The sequence below is a fragment of the Octopus sinensis genome, linkage group LG12, assembly GCF_006345805.1.
Source record: "Octopus sinensis linkage group LG12, ASM634580v1, whole genome shotgun sequence".
Classification (NCBI taxonomy): domain Eukaryota; kingdom Metazoa; phylum Mollusca; class Cephalopoda; order Octopoda; family Octopodidae; genus Octopus; species Octopus sinensis.
Genome location: NC_043008.1, coordinates 18,998,277 through 19,018,276, shown reverse-complemented (window position 1 = coordinate 19,018,276; position 20,000 = coordinate 18,998,277). Strand labels below are relative to the sequence as shown.

The 20,000-nt window shown below is 35.8% G+C and overlaps 1 protein-coding gene across 1 annotated transcript in view; it reads left to right on the top strand.

Annotated features, from left to right (window-relative positions):
* Positions 1 to 20,000, top strand: part of LOC115217820 (membrane metallo-endopeptidase-like 1) — a 27,772-nt gene that overhangs the window by 7,359 nt on the left and 413 nt on the right. The window contains exons 2-8 of the mRNA XM_029787502.2: positions 2,286 to 2,395; positions 5,309 to 5,347; positions 7,855 to 8,016; positions 10,635 to 10,715; positions 13,587 to 13,747; positions 15,849 to 15,977; positions 18,925 to 19,013. Coding sequence (XP_029643362.1) covers positions 2,286 to 2,395; positions 5,309 to 5,347; positions 7,855 to 8,016; positions 10,635 to 10,715; positions 13,587 to 13,747; positions 15,849 to 15,977; positions 18,925 to 19,013 — 771 coding nt within the window. The remainder of the gene's footprint in view (positions 1 to 2,285; positions 2,396 to 5,308; positions 5,348 to 7,854; positions 8,017 to 10,634; positions 10,716 to 13,586; positions 13,748 to 15,848; positions 15,978 to 18,924; positions 19,014 to 20,000) is intronic.

Genomic DNA, 20,000 nt, shown 5'->3' with positions numbered 1-20,000 from the left:
CTTGCCTCCCCTTTGCAAATATAAGGAGACAGCAAATGTGTCAACGTCGACAGGAAGCGTCGATGCTTCCTAGGGCTAAACAGCGGCGGTGTAATTCCCTTTACGGGACTGTCACGTTATGTTGACTTAATACAACCACTCATCGTTCCACCACCGCTCATGTCTCGTTGAGACATTTAGAAATTCAATATTTCTAATATAATATATATATATATATATATATATATATATATATATATATATATAATAATAATTAATAAAACGGAGAAAAAAGAACAAGAAAAAACAACAACGTGGGGAAGTGAGACATGCAAAGTATTAATAAGACGTTCAGAGAAGGAAAGAAAGGGTGTTTTATGTTTCGAGCAAAGCTCTTCTTCAGGAGCCAGAAGAAAGAAGTCCAAGAAAAAAGGAAAGCGAAAGTGGGTTCAGTCCCACTGCGTGGCATCTTGTGCAAATGTCTTTTACTATAGCCTCGGGCCGACCAAAGCCTTGTGAGTGGATTTGTAGACGGAAACTGAAAGAAGCTCGTCGTATATATGTATATATATATATATATATATATATATATATATATATATATATATATATACATATATATAATGTGTGTATGTGTGTGTGTGTGCGTGTGTGTGTGTAGTTGTGTGTCTGTGTTTGTCCTCTACAATAGCTTAACAATCGATGTTGGTGTGTTTCGTCCCCGTAACTTAGCGGTTTGGCAATAGAGACCGATATGATAAGTACTATGCTTACAAAGAATAAGTCCTGTCGTCGATTTGTTCGACTAAAGGCGTTGCTCCAACATGGGCACAGACAACTGACTAAAACAAGTAAAAGAATAAAAGAAAAAAAAACACCTCCCGAAGGACAAATCCGACAGAAGATCGGTAGATACCCTGCTGAAATATGATCAAATGATGCAAGTGAAATTTTCTTTTCTTGCACTCCGTCGGTTACGACGACGATCAACCGAAGAGCTTGCTCGGGAATATTAACGTGCAAGTGGCTGAGCATTCCACAGACACGTGTACCCTTAACGTAGTTCGCAAGGATATTCAGCGTGACACAGAATGTGACAAGGCTGGCTCTTTGAAATACAGGTACAACTCATTTTTGCAAGCTGAGTGGACTGGAGCAACGCGAAATAAAGTGTCTTGCTCAAGGACACAACGCGTCGCCGGGAATCGAACTCACAACCTTACGATCGAGAGCCGAATGCCCCTACCCACTAAGCCACGCGACCTCACAATGCAACTGTATATGAACAGTACGACAGAAGTTGTTTTACAGGAGCAGGATGAAATAGAGAAACTTCTCAATGCATTCATGGGAACGCGAGTAACATATCAAAGCCAGACCTTTTGAGATTACTGCATGAAACTTGGCAAGAAATTCTGCAAGAGAATATTCGTCATCTGATCAATAAAATGCCTAATAGGGTCCTTGCATTGAAAAATGCAAACGACATGTCTACTAAATATTAAATATTCACATTATAACAATTAATAAATAATTTCAATTTATAATTTCAGATTTAAATCAATTTTAGTGATTATAAGGGTGTCTATTTACTTCTGATATGTTTGTCTTTGCTTATATATATATATATAATTTTTGTCTTATATTAAACTTTTTAATACTTTTTGATAGTTATATATATTTAATATAAAAAAATAAAAATAAATAAAAAAATAAAAAAATAAATAATATAAAATTATAAATATAAATTAATAATTTTAATTTTAAATTTAAATAATTTAAATTTTTAATTTTATATTTTATATATTTTGTATATTATATTAATTATTTTTATTTTTATGTTTTAGTTTATGTCTATCACTGTTTGATTTGCCTAATAGTGGTTTTATCTCTAATTTAATTTATATATATATATGTATATATATATATATATGTATAAAAAATATATATATAAATACAAAATGGGACAAGAACGCAAAATACTCAAATAGACGACACAAAAAACGGACAGGTCATTCGAAGCCTCTAATCTTCAGTCAAGAACCGGATCATCCTCGCAATTTCGGCTGATTAATCCGTTTTTTTGTGTCGTCTATTTGAGTGATTTGCCTTCTTGTCCCATTTTGGTATTTTTATATATATTTTATACATATATTTTGCGAGCGTAACGTACATTTCGTTCTCCTTTAATATATATATATATATATATGTATATATATATATATATATAATATATATTATATATATATTATATATATATTATATATTCATAATTTGTGGAAAATTTGTGTATCATCTATTTTCAGTACCAAGAAACATTACCTTTTCCTGACGATCGTATTGGGAATTTTATCGACGAGCTTAATAATTGCAATCTGTTTAGTCAAAAGCAAGGAAAATGACAAAACCTGCGCAGGTACAATGTTATACTTTCGTTTCTTCGCTTTCTTTATTTGTAACTGAACTTCCATGACCAAGCAACCACGAACCTTCATTTAGGTCAGGGGTCGGGAAACATTTCTAATCAATTAACCCAAAATATATTTATTTACACCGACTTTGATTTGAAAGGAAGAAAATTAATTATAAGATTCTTTGAATTCAAAAGGGTTTTTCAATCTATTTTATTGAATCTATTTATAGGAATATATTTATACGATCATTACATTGGACAGATGCAGTGTTGCCAGAATAAAAATTTCTGCTGCAAAAAGGAGTAGGATTTTTTAAAATATAATTTCAAATATGTCTAATGAGTCCTCATTAACCACAAGAATTTTATCTTACCCGCGGTTCGCCGATCCCTGATTTAGTTTAAAACCGACAAATCTTAAAAGAGACAATTATTTTGTCACTGTGGTATTTGATGATGGTCAGTTGTTTAACGGCTGGGTATTTAACTGAAGAATAATACTGTGTAACACCGTTAATATTTCTTATTTGTTTACCCCTAGAAAGTATCAAAAATAGCTAATATTTCCTTCAATCTTTGCTTTTGTTATATTTATTCAACCCCGCAAAAATCCTTCTCAACACATGGCTGTGATGATCCCCAACTACGCCTGCTCATGATCAGAGATGCACATATTGTCAGTTACTAAAGGACATGCTCAAGTGCTTGACGTCAAGAAACTGATAAGCAAATCTATCATCATCATCATTGTTCGACCGTGGTCGAGACAATGGAATTTACCATGCTACGCCAGACTTCACGATCCATCACAGCATTACGGAGGTCCTGTTGCTGGATGCCTGTATCCCTGGAGATTATATCAGGGTAGGAGAGTGTGCGCCCTCTGGTATTGCGAGTAGATGGCTTCCAGAGGAGAAGAGTAGAAATTAGCTATTTTTCATACTCAATGAGGCCAATACTGAATATATAAACAAGTGCCTGTCCAACAGTGATTGCATCATCCATACTCTCAACAATACGCCCTTAAATGTGGTTTCTGATTACAAATATCTTGGATCATACATATCATCATCTGGAAAAGATTTTCTAACTAGAAAGGGTATGGCCTGGTCAGCCTGTAATGACATGCATAAGATCTGGTCATCAAATCTAAGTAGAGACTTCAAACCTGAAATCTTCAAAGCCACAGTCGAACCAATTCTACTATATGGCTCAGAAACCTGGACGTTATCAAAGAAGCTTGAGAGGCGGTTGGATGGAACCTACACTCGCCTCCTTATGAGAGCTCAAAATCTCTCGTGGAAGCGTCATCCAACCAAAATGCAAATATATGGGAAACTACCACCTGTGTTATCTCTTGTGAAAGGTTGGAGAGTCCAGTTTGCTGGACATTGTTGTAGAGCTGAAAACAAGCAAATCTGTGGTATTGCGCAGACTATTTCTTATAACGATATTTCTGCCTCAGCAACTCAGTGCTAGATTTGTCTGAAATGTAATGGAAAATAGGTCAGTTTCAAAACACTGATGTCCAGGTCACAAGAGCAAAGATTGAAGGGAATAGAGGTCATTTCCTTTGGGTTCTAGATAGTAGCAAATAGGAAATAATACTGACCAGAGACAAAAAAAAGTCTATTGTTACAGTGTTATTTGAGAAGTGGACAAGAGCACTCAGGATGTTTATCTAGCTGTTAGTCACCCAAGAAGAGTAGGGGAGCAAGTATGACTTGGGTAAGTTAGTCAGGTGTATCAATTTGGTAAAAGGTAGTAAGGCAAGTAAATTAATCCAATAGGGTAACCTTTTTGATTAAACTCTCTAAGGTGTAGTCGACTAGGTAAACTGAAATTGTAAAATGTGCAATCGTCTCGCCGGCAATTGCATACCCTCAAGTTATAGGTCCAATAAGGCTTGCACAGCCCCTCTCAGCCCCTCTCCACCCTACTGATAAGATCCAGAGACAAGCCAGGGTAAGATATCCAGTGCCAATATGGGTCGCCGTCCCAGATATGTGGGGGCACCATGATCTCAAGCGCAATCAAAAGAACCCCAAAATGCCCAATGCTATTCCCTGCATATCAGCTTTTATATCAGTGTGACCGTCTGGAGACATGCTTTAACAAAAGCTAAGGATGTACCTTACTACCAGGAGTCTTCCGGCACGCCGGACATCAACTCGGAATTTTTGAGGGCTCCGTGCTATTTCTATATGGTCGTTGAACTTACACTAAGTTCATCCGTCCTTTGACAAGACTTGCTTTTGGTGCTGCTTGGTTTCTAGGAACACTATTCATCAGATAAGCCTAGTGGTGGTGGTGGGTGGGGGTTTAGTCACCGACGACTCGACCATGCAATAGGTTGTATAATCGGGTTACTTGTGAGGTCTCTCGTGCGTGCTACTGGTAACATGGAATCAAGCACATACGTATATAGCTGCATGTATGCAACATAACAATGAAACTAATCTCTTTCTTAAAATATATTGCATACAGAAACAATTTGCTTCTATCTGCTCATACATACAATATTCAGTAAAAGCTTCAGATCCATTGTGTCGTATGACTTACCATAACATCATATCTATCTACCTAGAAGGCGGCGAGCTGGCAGAAACGTTAGCACGCCGGGCGAAATGCCTAGCGGTATTTCGTCTGCCGCTACGTTCTGAGTTCAAATTCCGCCGAGGTCGACTTTGCCTTTCATCCTTTCGGGGTCAGTAAATTAAGTACCAGTTACGCACTGGGGTCGATATAATCGACTTAATCCTCTTGTTTGTCCCCTCTATGTTTAGCCCCCTGTGTGCAATAAAGAAATCTATCTATCTATCTATCTATCTATCTATCTATCTATCTATCTATCTATCTATCTATCTATCTATCTATCTATCTATCTATCTATCTCACCCTATTTTAATATTTCAGGTGGTGACCAGTGTTTGAAGAAAGAGTGTCTGGAAGCAGGTAATACATATCTTTTATCCATTATCCCTTACTTGTTTCAGTCACTGGATTCTGGCCATGCTGGGGCACTGCTTTGAGGGGTTTTAATCGAAAGCCTCTCCCCACCAGCACTTGCTCTAAGTTTGATACTTACTGCATTGTTCTCTCTCTCCTCTCTCTCTCTCTCTCTCTCACACACACACACACACACACCATATACTATATATATATATATATATAATATATATATAATATATATATATATATATATATATTATATATATATATATTCACTTATATATATATGTATATATATAGGACAAATTCAGTTATCGGTCAAGTGTATCGTGAATTTTGCCCCGCCACCTTCCTTTAACCGGGAAGGCAAGGTAGTTTTCATTGTACAGGTGGCCATGGTGAAAGAATGTGTGTGGTGGACTCGAGCGAAAGGTTTAAAGACAAAAACTTTCCTCTCTGGCCAATCACTCATCACCTTTTTCAAGTACCACTTGAAAAGGAAGGTGAGAATAGAGTGGGAAATTATGTCTCATGAAAGCTTCAATAAAAGGTGGGTGAATGTAGCAAAGATGGTTCGCGTGAATGACGAAACCACTTTGAGCATGATACTGTTAATTTGAGAGAGAGAGAGAGAGAGAGAGAGAGAGAGAGATATATATATATATATATATATTGAGAGAGAGAGAGAGAGAGCGCTTTGCTCTCATGTGTTTCTTTCCCTGTCCGAGGTTACCGTGGTCGTTTCCGTAGGCTTTTCTTTCCACAGATAAACCTAATCTGTTTTACATTTTTACTCCTCATTATTTTGCTGTTTACACGTCTCAAACGTTTTCGATCCCTTTTGATCATGTTTTTCTTTTTTTTTCTTTCTCTCTTTCGAAAAGAAAAGTTCTATATTGTATTATCCCCTCTGTGTTCGGCCCTGAGTGGCTTGTTACGTTCTTAAAAAGAGAGACTTGGACAAGCACCATTACAGAAATTGTCTGCAACTCATTTTCAGCCAAAAGTTTTTCCAATTTCAACGGATTTCGCTCAAATTTGACGTCGATGTTACTTAGTTTGGTTTGAAACAAAGGGCTTGATTAGCTTAATAATCCTAACTTAACCCCGAGCAAAGCCGGACTATACTGCTAGTTCAACATATGCGGCGCTTATTTGACAAACACCATGTCACGAACAGTTCACAAGGTCACGGTGCTATTGAAAACACTAACCTTTACCACAACACACATCGTTCAAATAACACTTTTGTTTTGACGAGAAAACATTGTCGAAGAACAGTCCACTTCCATTATCACAATGATGTAGACGTTCGTTCATGCAATGGTTTCTTAGGCCACTTGTAATCCCATCGCTGTCACCATGTTACGTTCTAAAAAAGAGAGACTTAGACGAGTGCCATAACAGAAACTTAATTATATTTTGATGACGTAGTGCACATGAGTTATACAGTAGTGTAAGGGAGATAACCCTGCAGAGACTACTGACGCATTTTTGCTAGTACATACGCGGTGAAGCTATACATTAGCGTCGTATTTATTACGTTCGCTATTTTCCAGCAAATATCGGTACTTCGTTGTACCATATATTTACTTCTATGTATAATTTTCCCTCACGGGCTATTCTTTACTGGAAAGCAATACTCTCGTATTGCATTACTATTTTTATTGAAACTTCTTCACTGTTCTCGTTCTGTCAGAGTTTTGGCGTTTCAGTCGAGTGTATTGGCATTGATGCGGCAACATTTGAAATGTTGTCGAGGTATATGTTGGCTGATGAAGATAAATCAAGTATATGTGTGCAGACATATCTTGAAAAATCTGAAACCGGTACCACATTATCCCTTTCTAGGTATTTCATCTTTCAGATGTTCTCCCTGGAGGTAAGACAATTTTTTTCAAGTTTGTTGCACACACGCATTTTTGCTAGTACATACGCGGTGAAGCTATACATTAGCGTCGTATTTATACGTTCGCTATTTTCCAGTAATATCGGTACTTCGTTGTATCATATATTTACTTCTATGTATATATATATATATATATATATATATATTATATATATATATATATATATATACACTCATATGGTTATATGTATACAGAAGTAGACTTTGACACTTTGACTCACTTGTGTACATTTCCACTGTTGCACACACACACACACACACGCACACACACACACACGCACACACACACGCGCGCGCGCGCGCACACACACACACACACACACACATTTATGTATGTATACCCCATAATCATTTCACCACGCCCAAAAAGTATATGGCAATTCGAAATGAGATCTTTCAAAGCTACACATCTCTACACAGAGAACCTTGTTTGTCATTGCTTTTGTTTATCTTCAAGTCAACCCTGACCCAGCATGCCTATGATCAAAGACCTGTTTAAAGAATTGTAATAGAACCTCTTGGTTCTTTGTCCCTTGCTCTACCGATTCTACCAACACAAAAACCACTGTCACTTTAGAATAATTATTCAATTATTTTCCAGCTGCCATGATTCTAAATTCAAGGAACACATCTGTGAATCCTTGCGACGATTTCTATGAACATTCCTGTGGAAATTGGATAGCAACACATGAAATCTCACCGAGGGACAATGCTGCTGGAGTCTTTTTGAGTCTTAGAGATATTCTTGACGAACGTCTGAGAGGTAAGTCTTGGAAGATATTTTGGCTTTTCTTTTCGTGAAATGAAGAACTGTTGACAACCTCGTCGATACAGTAACGAAAATACAACCGGCGGGTTACATTACCATCACTGTATTCGAATTTGGTTCATATTCAAGACACTTAATTCTCAATATTGCAGTGAACCAATCCGTAAATGGCAATCACTACAAGTTCTGTAATTCAAAGGTATAAGGATGCGAATGTGCTTACAGCTAACAGTGGTTTAATTCTGTGGTTTTCAAAGTGGGCAGTACTGCCCACTTACGGGCGGTAGAAAGATCCAGTGGTGGGATATGTTAAAGAAAAGTAGGATGATAATGGGGTGGCCAAAATGGGGTGATAGATGTAAAAAAAATATCAATAGGCGTAGGAGTGACTGTGTGGTAAGTAGCTTGCTTACGAACCACAAGGTTCCAGGTTCAGTCCCATTGTGTGACACCTTGGGCAAGTGTCTTCTACTATAGCCTCGGTCTGACCAAAGCCTTGTGAGTAGATTTGATAGACGGAAACTGAAAGAATCCCGTCGTATATATATATATATATATATATATATATATATATATATAATATATATATATATATATATTATATATATATATATGTATGTATGTATGTATGTGTGTGTATATGTTTGTGTGTCTGTGTTTGTTCCCCCGCCAACATCGCTTGACAACGGATGCTGCTGTGTTTACGTCCCCGTAACCTAGCGGTTCGGCAAAAAAGAGACCGATAGAATAAGTACTAGGCTTACAATGAATAAATCCTGGGGTCGATTTTCTCGACTAAAGGCGGTGCTCCAGCATGGTCACAGTCAAATGACTGAAACAAGTAAAAGGGTAAAAGAGAGAGTAGGTTTATAAGGATTAAATTTTACACAGAAGTATATTATCATGTCTGGCAGAAATACCTCCAAGGTGTCAACAAGGCAACATGGACCGTGGAACAACAAGCTTTAGCTGTATGAGCCTCTGCAAAGCTCTGCAAAACCTGTTTCAGTTTGCAAAGAAAACGAAACATATAATTTCATAACTTGCATATATTATAAGGAAATGTATTTGTGTCCAAAGCTCAAATATAGGTAATTAAATGTGGCAATCGAATATGGCCACATACGCAACTTATTAATCATAGAAGGACGAGAGACAAAATCGACTCTGGCCGAATTTGAACTCGGGATGAGGAGAAAAAAGACTAGATACTATTCATTGTAAGATATTTATTTGGTCCAGTGCTCTGTCAATTTCTACTGTTTTTATAGTTTTTAAAACGAATATGTCCAGCAGTTTCTAGAGAACCATTTCCGGCTCTCCAGAAAGGAAATATCCCCAGCGAATTTGTCTGAAAAAACCTCTGGAATGTTCCTCGTTTAAGAAAGCGTTGTGCAAAACTGATGGGACAAATGCCATACAAAATGTCTTTGCTCAGAAGCATACGGGCAAAACGTATACACATATATCGGGATAAATTTGACTGTTTGTATTAAAGGAAAAGAAAGCGCAATAACCCGTCGAAAAAGTAAAAGTATTTTGAAAAAATCAAAATTAAGAAAAAATATAAAAAATAGAAAATCAACGAGGTTATGGGTGAGTGATAACAGTTTACTCCAAGTAACCAGCGTCCAGCTTCCATCACGCGGCCTCAAAACCGGATCTGGAACCTGGCACACGCATTCCTCCATTTGTCCCTTGGAAGATCTTCCTACTACTACTACTACTACTACTACTACTACTACTACTACTGCTGCTGCTGCTGCTGCTGCTGCTGCTGCTACTACTACTACTACTTCTGGTGCTACTACTTCTGCTGCTGGTGCTACTACTACTACTACTACTACTACTACTTACTACTACTGCTGCTGCTGCTGCTACTACTACTACTACTACTACTACTACTACTACTACTACTACTACTACTACTACTACTACTACCACCACCACCACGTTGTTTGTGTTGTATAGTCTCCCACTGTCTCCATGCATGTTGAAATATTTCTGCTCTTTAGTGATTGAAAAAAAACCCCCAAAAAACAACCACATGGACTACTATAGTTGACACGGCGTTCTTGTCTTCTATTTTCTGCTTGGAAATTTACGGATTTTACATACATACATGAAAGCAGATAAGAAGAAATATGCAAGGCCTTTTTTTCCTTCAAGTTTAAAATGTGACATTGTTGGCGCAATTTCTTTATATCTACATTCCACAACACACAAATACATAAAAACAGAACAGGTACACACACACACACACATACACACACACACACAGACACACACACACACACACACACACAAATGAAGAAGCACGCACGCACGCACACACGCACATACGCACACAACACAAACAAGAACAAGCACGCACGCACAATCCATTAGCTTTCTCTTCCCATTTCGATATGTCAACTACCGAATTCATCGTTTACATTTTTCGAGTCAAAACGAAAGATCGCAAAAAAAAAAGACGATGTTCCCACACTTGACGTGTATTCTCCAATAAAACTTCGTACCAAAAAAAAAAAAAAAAAATGATGAGTGACAAGGGGCTTACCCTGCCTACATTTCTACGCCTAATTATTTATTTATTTTTTCTCTCTCTTCAGATTTGCTGGAAGGAACTTATGAGGATATACTGACATCAATAAAACAAGCGAAGACCCTATTTCATTCCTGTGATGATATCTGTACGTAGCTTATCTCTCTGCCGCTCTCTTTTCTCTCTCTTACACTTACAATCACAGACAAGTTTATATATATATATGTGACCTCGTGTGTACCGTTGGCGATTTTTTTCCTCTGTCTTCCCTTCTCGGGATCTTTCCTTCTCCTATGTTTCCGACGAAGAGCTCCGCTCGAAACGTTAAACCCTCCTTCTTCCCTTCTTTCCTGAGCGTCCAATAATACTATATTTGTTCCACGTCCTCGCGTTGTTGTATTTTTTTGTGTTTTCTTGTTTGGCTTAACTTTATATATATATATATATATATATATATATATATATATATATATATATATATATAAATGAAAGAATGGAGTTGAACGACGAATTAACAAAATTCCTTTGTTTTATTTTCGACATATGTTTCGAAGGCTGCATATTCCTAATTTCGAAGGAGTAAGGGGTGCATTATGCCGCCTTCTCATCAGGAAAAGTAAGGAACTTATGTCAGCATCAAGATGCACAAAAATTTTATCGCTATGGGCTCCGTGTGGGCAAAAGTTTTGTGCATCTTGATGCTGACATAAGTTCCTTACTTTTCCTGATGAGAAGGCGGCATAATGCACCCCTTATTCCTTTGAAATTAGGAATATGCAGCCTTCGAAACATATGTCGAAAATAAAATAAAGGAATTTTGTTAATTCGTCGTTCAACACCATTCTTTCATTTATTTGTATTTAAAAAATACACACAAATTTCCACACGATAGCACGTGATCTCTGCCCTAGGCATGTAGCTTCAACCGTGTTTTTCTGACGTGAATTTGCTACCCATGTATCGGTTAACCGAATTATCCATAATAAGATAATTCATTCAACTACTCAATTATTTTATATATATATATATATATATATATATATATATATATATATATATATATGTATATCATAGTTGTTAGGTACTATGACTTCTTCCTTGTATTTGTCAGCTTCCTTAAAGACTGAAACAGATTTCTTTGCTTTGTTCGTGTTTTGTGGCTATTTGTAATAGTTTTCCTTGCTTCTGAAGTGGGTATTTCTGTAGTCCTATGGTGATTATATTGTAATAGTTTTCTAGCTGTACGGGGCCTCTACCACCTTCGATACGTTGTATATATAGCCTTCTATGTAGCACGGATCCTGCTATCGGCCGAGTCCATAGTGAAGATCGATCCGCCGCCTTCCATCAGTCTGGAAGGACAGGCAATTTTCCTCTGTCTGATAGCAGTAGTGAAAGAGGTTGTATGGAGGACTAGGTCGAAAGGACTGAAGAGAAACACTTTTCTCTTCGGCCAATCAATCCCTCACCAACTTTTCCAAATTTCACCTGGAAAGGAAGATTGGGGTGGAGAGAGAAGTGCTGCCTCGCTGTACATTTGCTAAAAGGTGTGTGAGTGTAGCGAAAATGGCTCGTGTGAGTGGACCTACTCTGATAATGCGTCTGTAGGCTAGTGAATTTGAGAGAGAGAAGGGTGCTCTTCCGAGATGCCCTCGAAGCGTCGAGTGGTTCAGAATTGGTGGGGTACCAGGGCCAACTCCAGGTGGTTACCCCCCACCTATTGGGGAACTTCCATTGTTATATTCTTTTGTTGGATTTCATCGTTATTTTAACTGTGTACTCGTTTTTTGTGTAAAGTCCCCACTGTCCTTGTCTCCTGCATCGTCCTCAATATGTCGGCCCTAGTGGCTAATAAATGAAATATTAATTATTATCATCATCATCATCATCATCATTATTATTATTATTATTATTATTATTTTATTATTATTATTATTATTATTATTATTATTATTATGTTTTTTCCTTCTTTCTTCAAATTTTCTTCCGTTTCTCGCCGAGTGTTTTCCATAAACCTAGGGCAGAGAAGGGCATTGTATGCATTCCCAGATTACATGCGCAAATTCACAGATAAAATATGTATTCAAAAATTGATAAATAAATAAATTCATGGACGGATGTTATTTTCACAGCGATAGTGCTCTTCTCAGTACATGAGCCGTTCCAGTTAATACGATTTTTTGCACTTCCTGTAGGGAGGGTAAGCCTGGAATCATTTTCAAATAGGTTTCAGTACCTTTTTTTTTTTTATCATTCCTAGAGATCCTACAATCACTGGTACTGTAGTCGCCTTGAGATGCCACATTTTTTCAATTTCTATTAGCAGGTTTTTGTATTTACTAATCTTGTCAAATTCTTTCGCCGCTATATTGTGATCACATGGAATACTCATGTTAATTAATAAACACATCCTTTTTGTCTGCTCTTTTATAATAATAATAATAATAATAATAATAATATATTATTATTATTGTGTGAGAGAGCAGTTCATGCCATCAAAGTGACACTGGGGTAAAATATACGAAGCCCAATATACCCATCATGACTACCCGTCTGATAAAGGTACACCAGGCACATGCATCACAACCATATGTGCGCGACATGGTGATCTCATATCAAGATAAACAGCACATGACCTTGCAGGTGGGACCCAGTTAGAATTTTCTTCAGGTTGAGTAGCCCATCCCGCTCAAATGGTCCCTGAATAAGGGTTGTTTAAGGATGTTGAAAGAACCACCCATGTTTCCAGAGGTGAACTATTCAAACCAAAAAGAATCCCTCTCAACACATGGCTATGATGCTCCCCCACTACTTCTGCTCGTGATCAGAGATGCACATATCGTCAGCCACTAAGGAACATGCTCAACTGGTTAAGGTCAAACAACTGACAAGCAAATCTGAGGTATTGAGCAGAATATTTGCTGTAGCCCATCTTTTATTATTATTATTATTATTATTATTATTATTATTATTATTATTATTATTATTATTATTATAATATCTTAATACATTTTTTCAGATTCGATTGAACAATTAAATATAACAAATGTAATTACCAACACCTTTAATAGGTATATTGATAATGACATGATCAAACTTTTAAGTTTATATGGTGGAAGAGGCCTGGCACCAATAACTGTTACTCAAGACACGAAGAATAGTTCCATAATTAAAATTTATGTGAGTATTGAATAGATTTCGTCGTCTCTGTTGTACGATTTTTATTGTTTTGTAACGAAGGCGCAGGTATGGGTACCCGGGTATCAAAGTCACTTTGCAATCATACGGTTTTGGGTTCAGCTCCGCTGGGTAGCACCTTGGTCAAGTATCTTCTCTTGTGGTCCCGGGCCGACCGATGCTTTCAGAGTAAATTTGGTTGGTGGAAACTCTGTGGAGGCCCGTTGTATCTATCTATCTATCTATCTATCTATCTATCTATCTATCTATCTATCTATCTATCTATCTATCTATCTATCTATCTAACATGTGACTTCATTGACCGAGGTTACCGTGGTCTTTTCCGTAGGCTTTTCTTTCCACGGGTAAACCTCACCTGTCCTCCCCTTTACACTTTATATTGAGATTTCTGTGATAACGATCCCTATTGATCGATTTTTTCTTTTTCCTTTTATTTTTACCCCCCACCTTTTTTTTAAACTCCTTTTTTTATCCCCAAAAAGAAAAGCTCTACCTTGTAATTTGTCCCGTCTGTGTGCAGCTCTGTGTGGCTAATAAAGAAACATATCTATCTATCTATCTATCTATCTATCTATCTATCTATCTATCTATCTATCTATCTATCTATCTATCTATCTATCTATCTATCTATCTATCTATCTATCTATCTATCTCTTTCTCTCCTCTCTCTCCTCTCTCTCTATCTATCTATCTATCTATCTATCAATCTTTATGAGTCTGAATGAGTCAAGAAGGTAACATTAAATATTCACGCAGCAACTGTAGTGGGTTTGCTATAAATTCTAAGTTTATGAGTCTGAATGAGTCAAGAAGGTAACTTTAAATATTCACTCAGCAACTGAAGTGGATTTGCTATAAATTCTAAGTTTATGAGTCTGGATGAGTCAAGAAGGTAACTTTAAATATTCACGCAGCAACTAAAGTGGGTTTGCTATAAATTCTAAGTTTATGAGTCTGGATGAGTCAAGAAGGTAACATTAAATATTCACACAGCAACTAAAGTGGATTTGCTATAAATTCTAAGTTTATGAGTCTGTATGAGTCAAGAAGGTAACAGTAAATATTCACTCAGCAACTGAGGTGGGTTTGCTACAAATTCTAAGTTTATGAGTCTGAATGAGTCAAGAAGGTAACATTAAATATTCACGCAGCAACTGAAGTGGGTTTGCTATAAATTCTAAGTTTATGAGTCTGTATGAGTCAAGAAGGTAACATTAAATATTCACGCAGCAACTGAAGTGGGTTTGCTACAAATTCTAAGTTTATGAGTCTGTATGAGTCAAGAAGGTAACATTAAATATTCACTCAGCAACTGAGGTGGGTTTGCTACAAATTCTAAGTTTATGAGTCTGAATGAGTCAAGAAGGTAACATTAAATATTCACGCAGCAACTGAAGTGGGTTTGCTATAAATTCTAAGTTTATGAATCTGTATGAGTCAAGAAGGTAACATTAAATATTCACTCAGCAACTAAAGTGGGTTTGCTATAAAATCCAAGTTTATGAATCTGTATGAGTCAAGAAGGTAACTTTAAATATTCACGCAGCAACTGAGGTGGGTTTGCTACAAATTCTAAGTTTATGAATCTGTATGAGTCAAGGTGGTAACTTTAAATATTCACTCAGCAACTGAAGTGGGTTTGCTACAAATTCTAAGTTTATGAATCTGTATGAGTCAAGAAGGTAACATTAAATATTCACGCAGCAACTGTAGTGGGTTTGCTACAAATTCTAAGTTTATGAATCTGTATGAGTCAAGAAGGTAACATTAAATATTCACGCAGCAACTGAAGTGGGTTTGCTACAAATTCTAAGTTTATGAATCTGTATGAGTCAAGAAGGTAACATTAAATATTCACGCAGCAACTGAAGTAGGTTTGCTACAAATTCTAAGTTTATGAATCTGTATGAGTCAAGAAGGTAACATTAAATATTCACTCAGCAACTAAGGTGGGTTTGCTATATATTCTAAGTTTCTCTTTGTCGAATTCTACCAAAAATTCTGTGGTGAGCCCGAAGCTTTTGTACCAAACATTTTTTGTGTTGCTTTTAAATCGTTATTATCTCTGATTTATTTTCGACAGTTTTCGTGGATCAATCCTATTCTCAAGCGAAACCAGACAAACAAAGAGCAATTTCAGAACTTAGTTGAAGGGTTCCAGGATCTCATTGATGTGAATACTGTTATTAATATGGAGACAAAGATATTAAACGTATGTAACCATTTTCTTTGAATGATGTATTATCAGGTGTATGCGAGGCTGCGTAGTTAGACGTTTGGTTCCCAACCACATAGTTTCAGGTTCAGTTCCACTGCGTGAAATCTGAGACAAGTGTCTTCTGCTATAGCCGCGAGCCAATCAAAGCATTGCGAATGCATTAAGCTAATGAAATTGATGTGTATGTGTATATATATATATATATGTGTGTGTGCGTGTGTATGTATATATGTATATATATGTAATATGTAATATACATATATATCTGTATATATATATATATATATGTAATATATAATACATATAATTATACATATATATATATATATATATATATATATTATATATTACATACATATATATATACATGCATATATATATATATATATATACATATATATATACATACATGCATATATATATCATACGTACATACATGCATATATATATATATATTTCTAAAATCTTAAGAGATCAACGCAGTAATTGTGACAAATAATATTCGTAGCCATTTCAACATAGCTGTCCGTTCGAACGGACTCTACTGCGATTTTTTTTAACCCCAAGAGGACATGTCTGCTAGCTGGTTAATGATGCACATCTGCATCCAATAATTTGCTCGCAAATTATCATATGCAAATGTGCATCGTTAACCAGCTAGAGACGTCCTTTTGGAGTTAAAAAAATCGCAGTAGAGTCCTTTCGAACTGATAGCTATTGTAAAGTGGCTACGAATATCATATGTATATATATATAAAATATATGTATATAATTAAGTTATGTACCTTGTCCCTTGGCTCAAAATATAACATCTCTGAGTATGTTGCAAAATGACATAATCAATAAGATAAGTTATGATTTATTTTTCATTAATATTGTTGTATTATATTCGATTATTTATAGTTAAGAGACGTATATTTCTATATTTATTTATTATATGTTAAGATACATGCATTTATTTTATTTTTTAGACCTGAAGAGTGGCTATATTTTCAAATCGAATTAATTTTAATAGTATCGATTTTATTACTATCGATTTAAAGATATAGTCACGAAACGCGCGTAGTCAATTTAATGTTTATTTAATTTAGTGATTTTTGGAATAATATTTATGATAGTATTTAAAAGTTTTTCTATATGATATAAAGTCTTTCACTATTGAATTACTTAAAAGAGAAAATTGTCTAAAGTATATTTATTTTAATGTCTTAATATGGAATCTGGATGTCAAATGGTAGTAGACATTATAACCTCTAGTGCATTAATAGTCTATCTTCCCTACCCTCTAACTTCAACATACTAGCTTTTTGCTTAGTGCATTCAAATGTATCTGGGCTGGGTCCCTCAGAATGGAAATAGATTTATTGCTTTTGACATTTGTTCTACCCCTTCCTATATCTATAAATAGAAAAATTCTTTGTCTCCATCCAACCAAAAATAAAATCCTCCTCCCCACTCACAGATCTAAACAACAAAGTTAACATCTACAGTCAGAGAGTAGATTTAATACTATCATGTTCTTAAGAATGAAATCAACCTCTCTGTCTGTATATCTACTCTATTTATAATGTTGGCAAACTAAATAGGGATAAGGAATGTGCATTGTCCGTTTGATTGGAAAATTTCTATAGGGTGCTGAAAATTGCTCGACATTTTAAAACTGATGTAATGCTTACAGTGTTTAATAAAATGAAGTAGCATGAAACGATTGTACCACATTACCTCGGATATACTTGTTGCTTATTTTGATTGTAATCACATGGATTATATGGATAATACCATACAAAATTCTGGTGCCTTTGACTTAAGTACCATATTCGTCTGAATCTAAATTTTGCTGAACTTATATATATATATATATATATTATATATATATATATATATATATATATATATATATTATATATATATATATATATGCGTGTATATTCAAAGTGTGACCGCGTGTGCACCGTTGGCGCTTTTTTCCCTTCCGTCTTCCCTTCCTTGGATCTTTCCTTTTCCTATGTTTCTGACGAAGAGCTCGGCTCGAAACGTTAAATCCTCCTTCTTTCTTTCCTTTCCTGAGCGTTAAATAAAGTTGCATGTGCGGAGTGTATTGGTGCTGTTATAGGGCTTTTCCTTATTGATATTTGCTATATTTGATGTGAGATGAGGCTTGCATCTGTAACCTAGTTTAACTTTTGTTCTGGTAACTTCCTAATATTTTATGCTGTTTTTGAAGGTTAACACAAAAGCTTGTTGGTAAGGACTGATTGTGAAAGGTACCATAGCCTCTTGCACAACGTTGTTTATGAGACCAGGGTTATTAGTTGTGTGTTATGTGCACTGTATTTTATCCTTCTGCTTAACATCAGTGTGTCATAATATTATGACAATCGCGTAAAAGATGCCAGATTTAAGCATAAGCTTATAAAGCATATGATAATATTCTTCAGTAAGTTCTTAATTATAGAGAGAGTTGATGGATGGAGATTTCTTTATGTCTAGTAGTCTTTCACTGAGTTTCCTGAAGGGCTGATAGCTAATACTATCTATTTACGGTTTGTATAATGTCGAGGGAATTAATTGTGTCGATAGCGTTTTGTTCTAAAATCATCTGGTTGAAGGCTATTCATGTTTTTTTATTGCTGTTATGAACCCATCGTTACGATAAAGGCCACAACCAGGATTAATGTACCTTGTATGTAATGTGTGTAATATTAACGGCTACAGCGACAACCAACACCATATGACAACGACTAATACAAGACAAGTAACACCACTTATACAACGACTGCAACATGACCGCCACTACGATAATCACGTATCACCGTGACGACAATACCATGATGACCTCCCTACTTCCCTCCCCCAGTTCTATAATTTTACTATTACGACTACCATCACCCTCGGCAATAAGAACGAAATGAAGTGTCACTTTTACCCTGTTTACTTGCAGATGACGTATCTTAATGTTGAGAACGAAAAAGTCACCTTAGAAGACTTATCAAACGAAACTGCGGTAAGTCAGTTACTTAAACAAATACAGCACATTTATGATATATATATATATATATATATATATATATATATATATATATATATATATAATATATATATATATATATATATATATATATTATATATATATATAAAACAACTTATAATAGGGCAAACGAGAAAATTTCTAATGCCAAATATGCCGAAGTTAGACACATTGTCCATAACCATGTAAATTTTTCACAATACGCACGCTACTCGAAAAAGGTCGACAGAAAAAATTATATGGTTATGGACAATGTGTCTAATTTCGGCATATTTGGCATTAGAATTTTTTTTCGTTTGCCCTTATTTATAAGTTGTTTATAAATTTAACCTTTAAAGGTATTTTTTAATATGCTGGCCATTGATAAAAATTTTTTCGAAAAATATTTCATCCTACATTAGGTATATATATATATATATATATATAACATTATTGGTGAATTGAAGAAATGGAGCTGAATGCAGATTGAACAGAAATCGTTTTATTTCATTCTACACGTGTTTCGAAAGGCACAAATGACCAAAATCCGATTGAATAATGGGACCATATTGTGTCTTTCTCTTCAGGAAGAAAAAAGGAAATCCGTTGGAAAAACAAAAACAGAACAGAGGCAGAGCAAAACAAATCGAACTGTGCTCCTAAGAGCCCATGGCGAACTGTTTATCAGTGTATGTTGAGAACCGGTGGCTGAAGAATTCAACAGGTCAGGCATCGGTCAAACATGTGGGTGAGGGTGTATAGATGTTCTTTGTGACCGAGAATAAAGTTCTGACTATTTAAAGAATATTGGATGTTTTATAAGGGGCGAGAAAAAATCTACTTAGAGACGTGTGTGTGTGTATACTGTTCTATATATGTGTTGTTGGCGTAGGGGTAGAAAACATTTTGTGTACGTGTGTGCGTTTGATCGTTCGGGTGTCAGTGGCTACTGCCGTGATAACCGTTGGGTGGCAGAAAGAAAAAAATAAAGAAATTATATATATATTTTA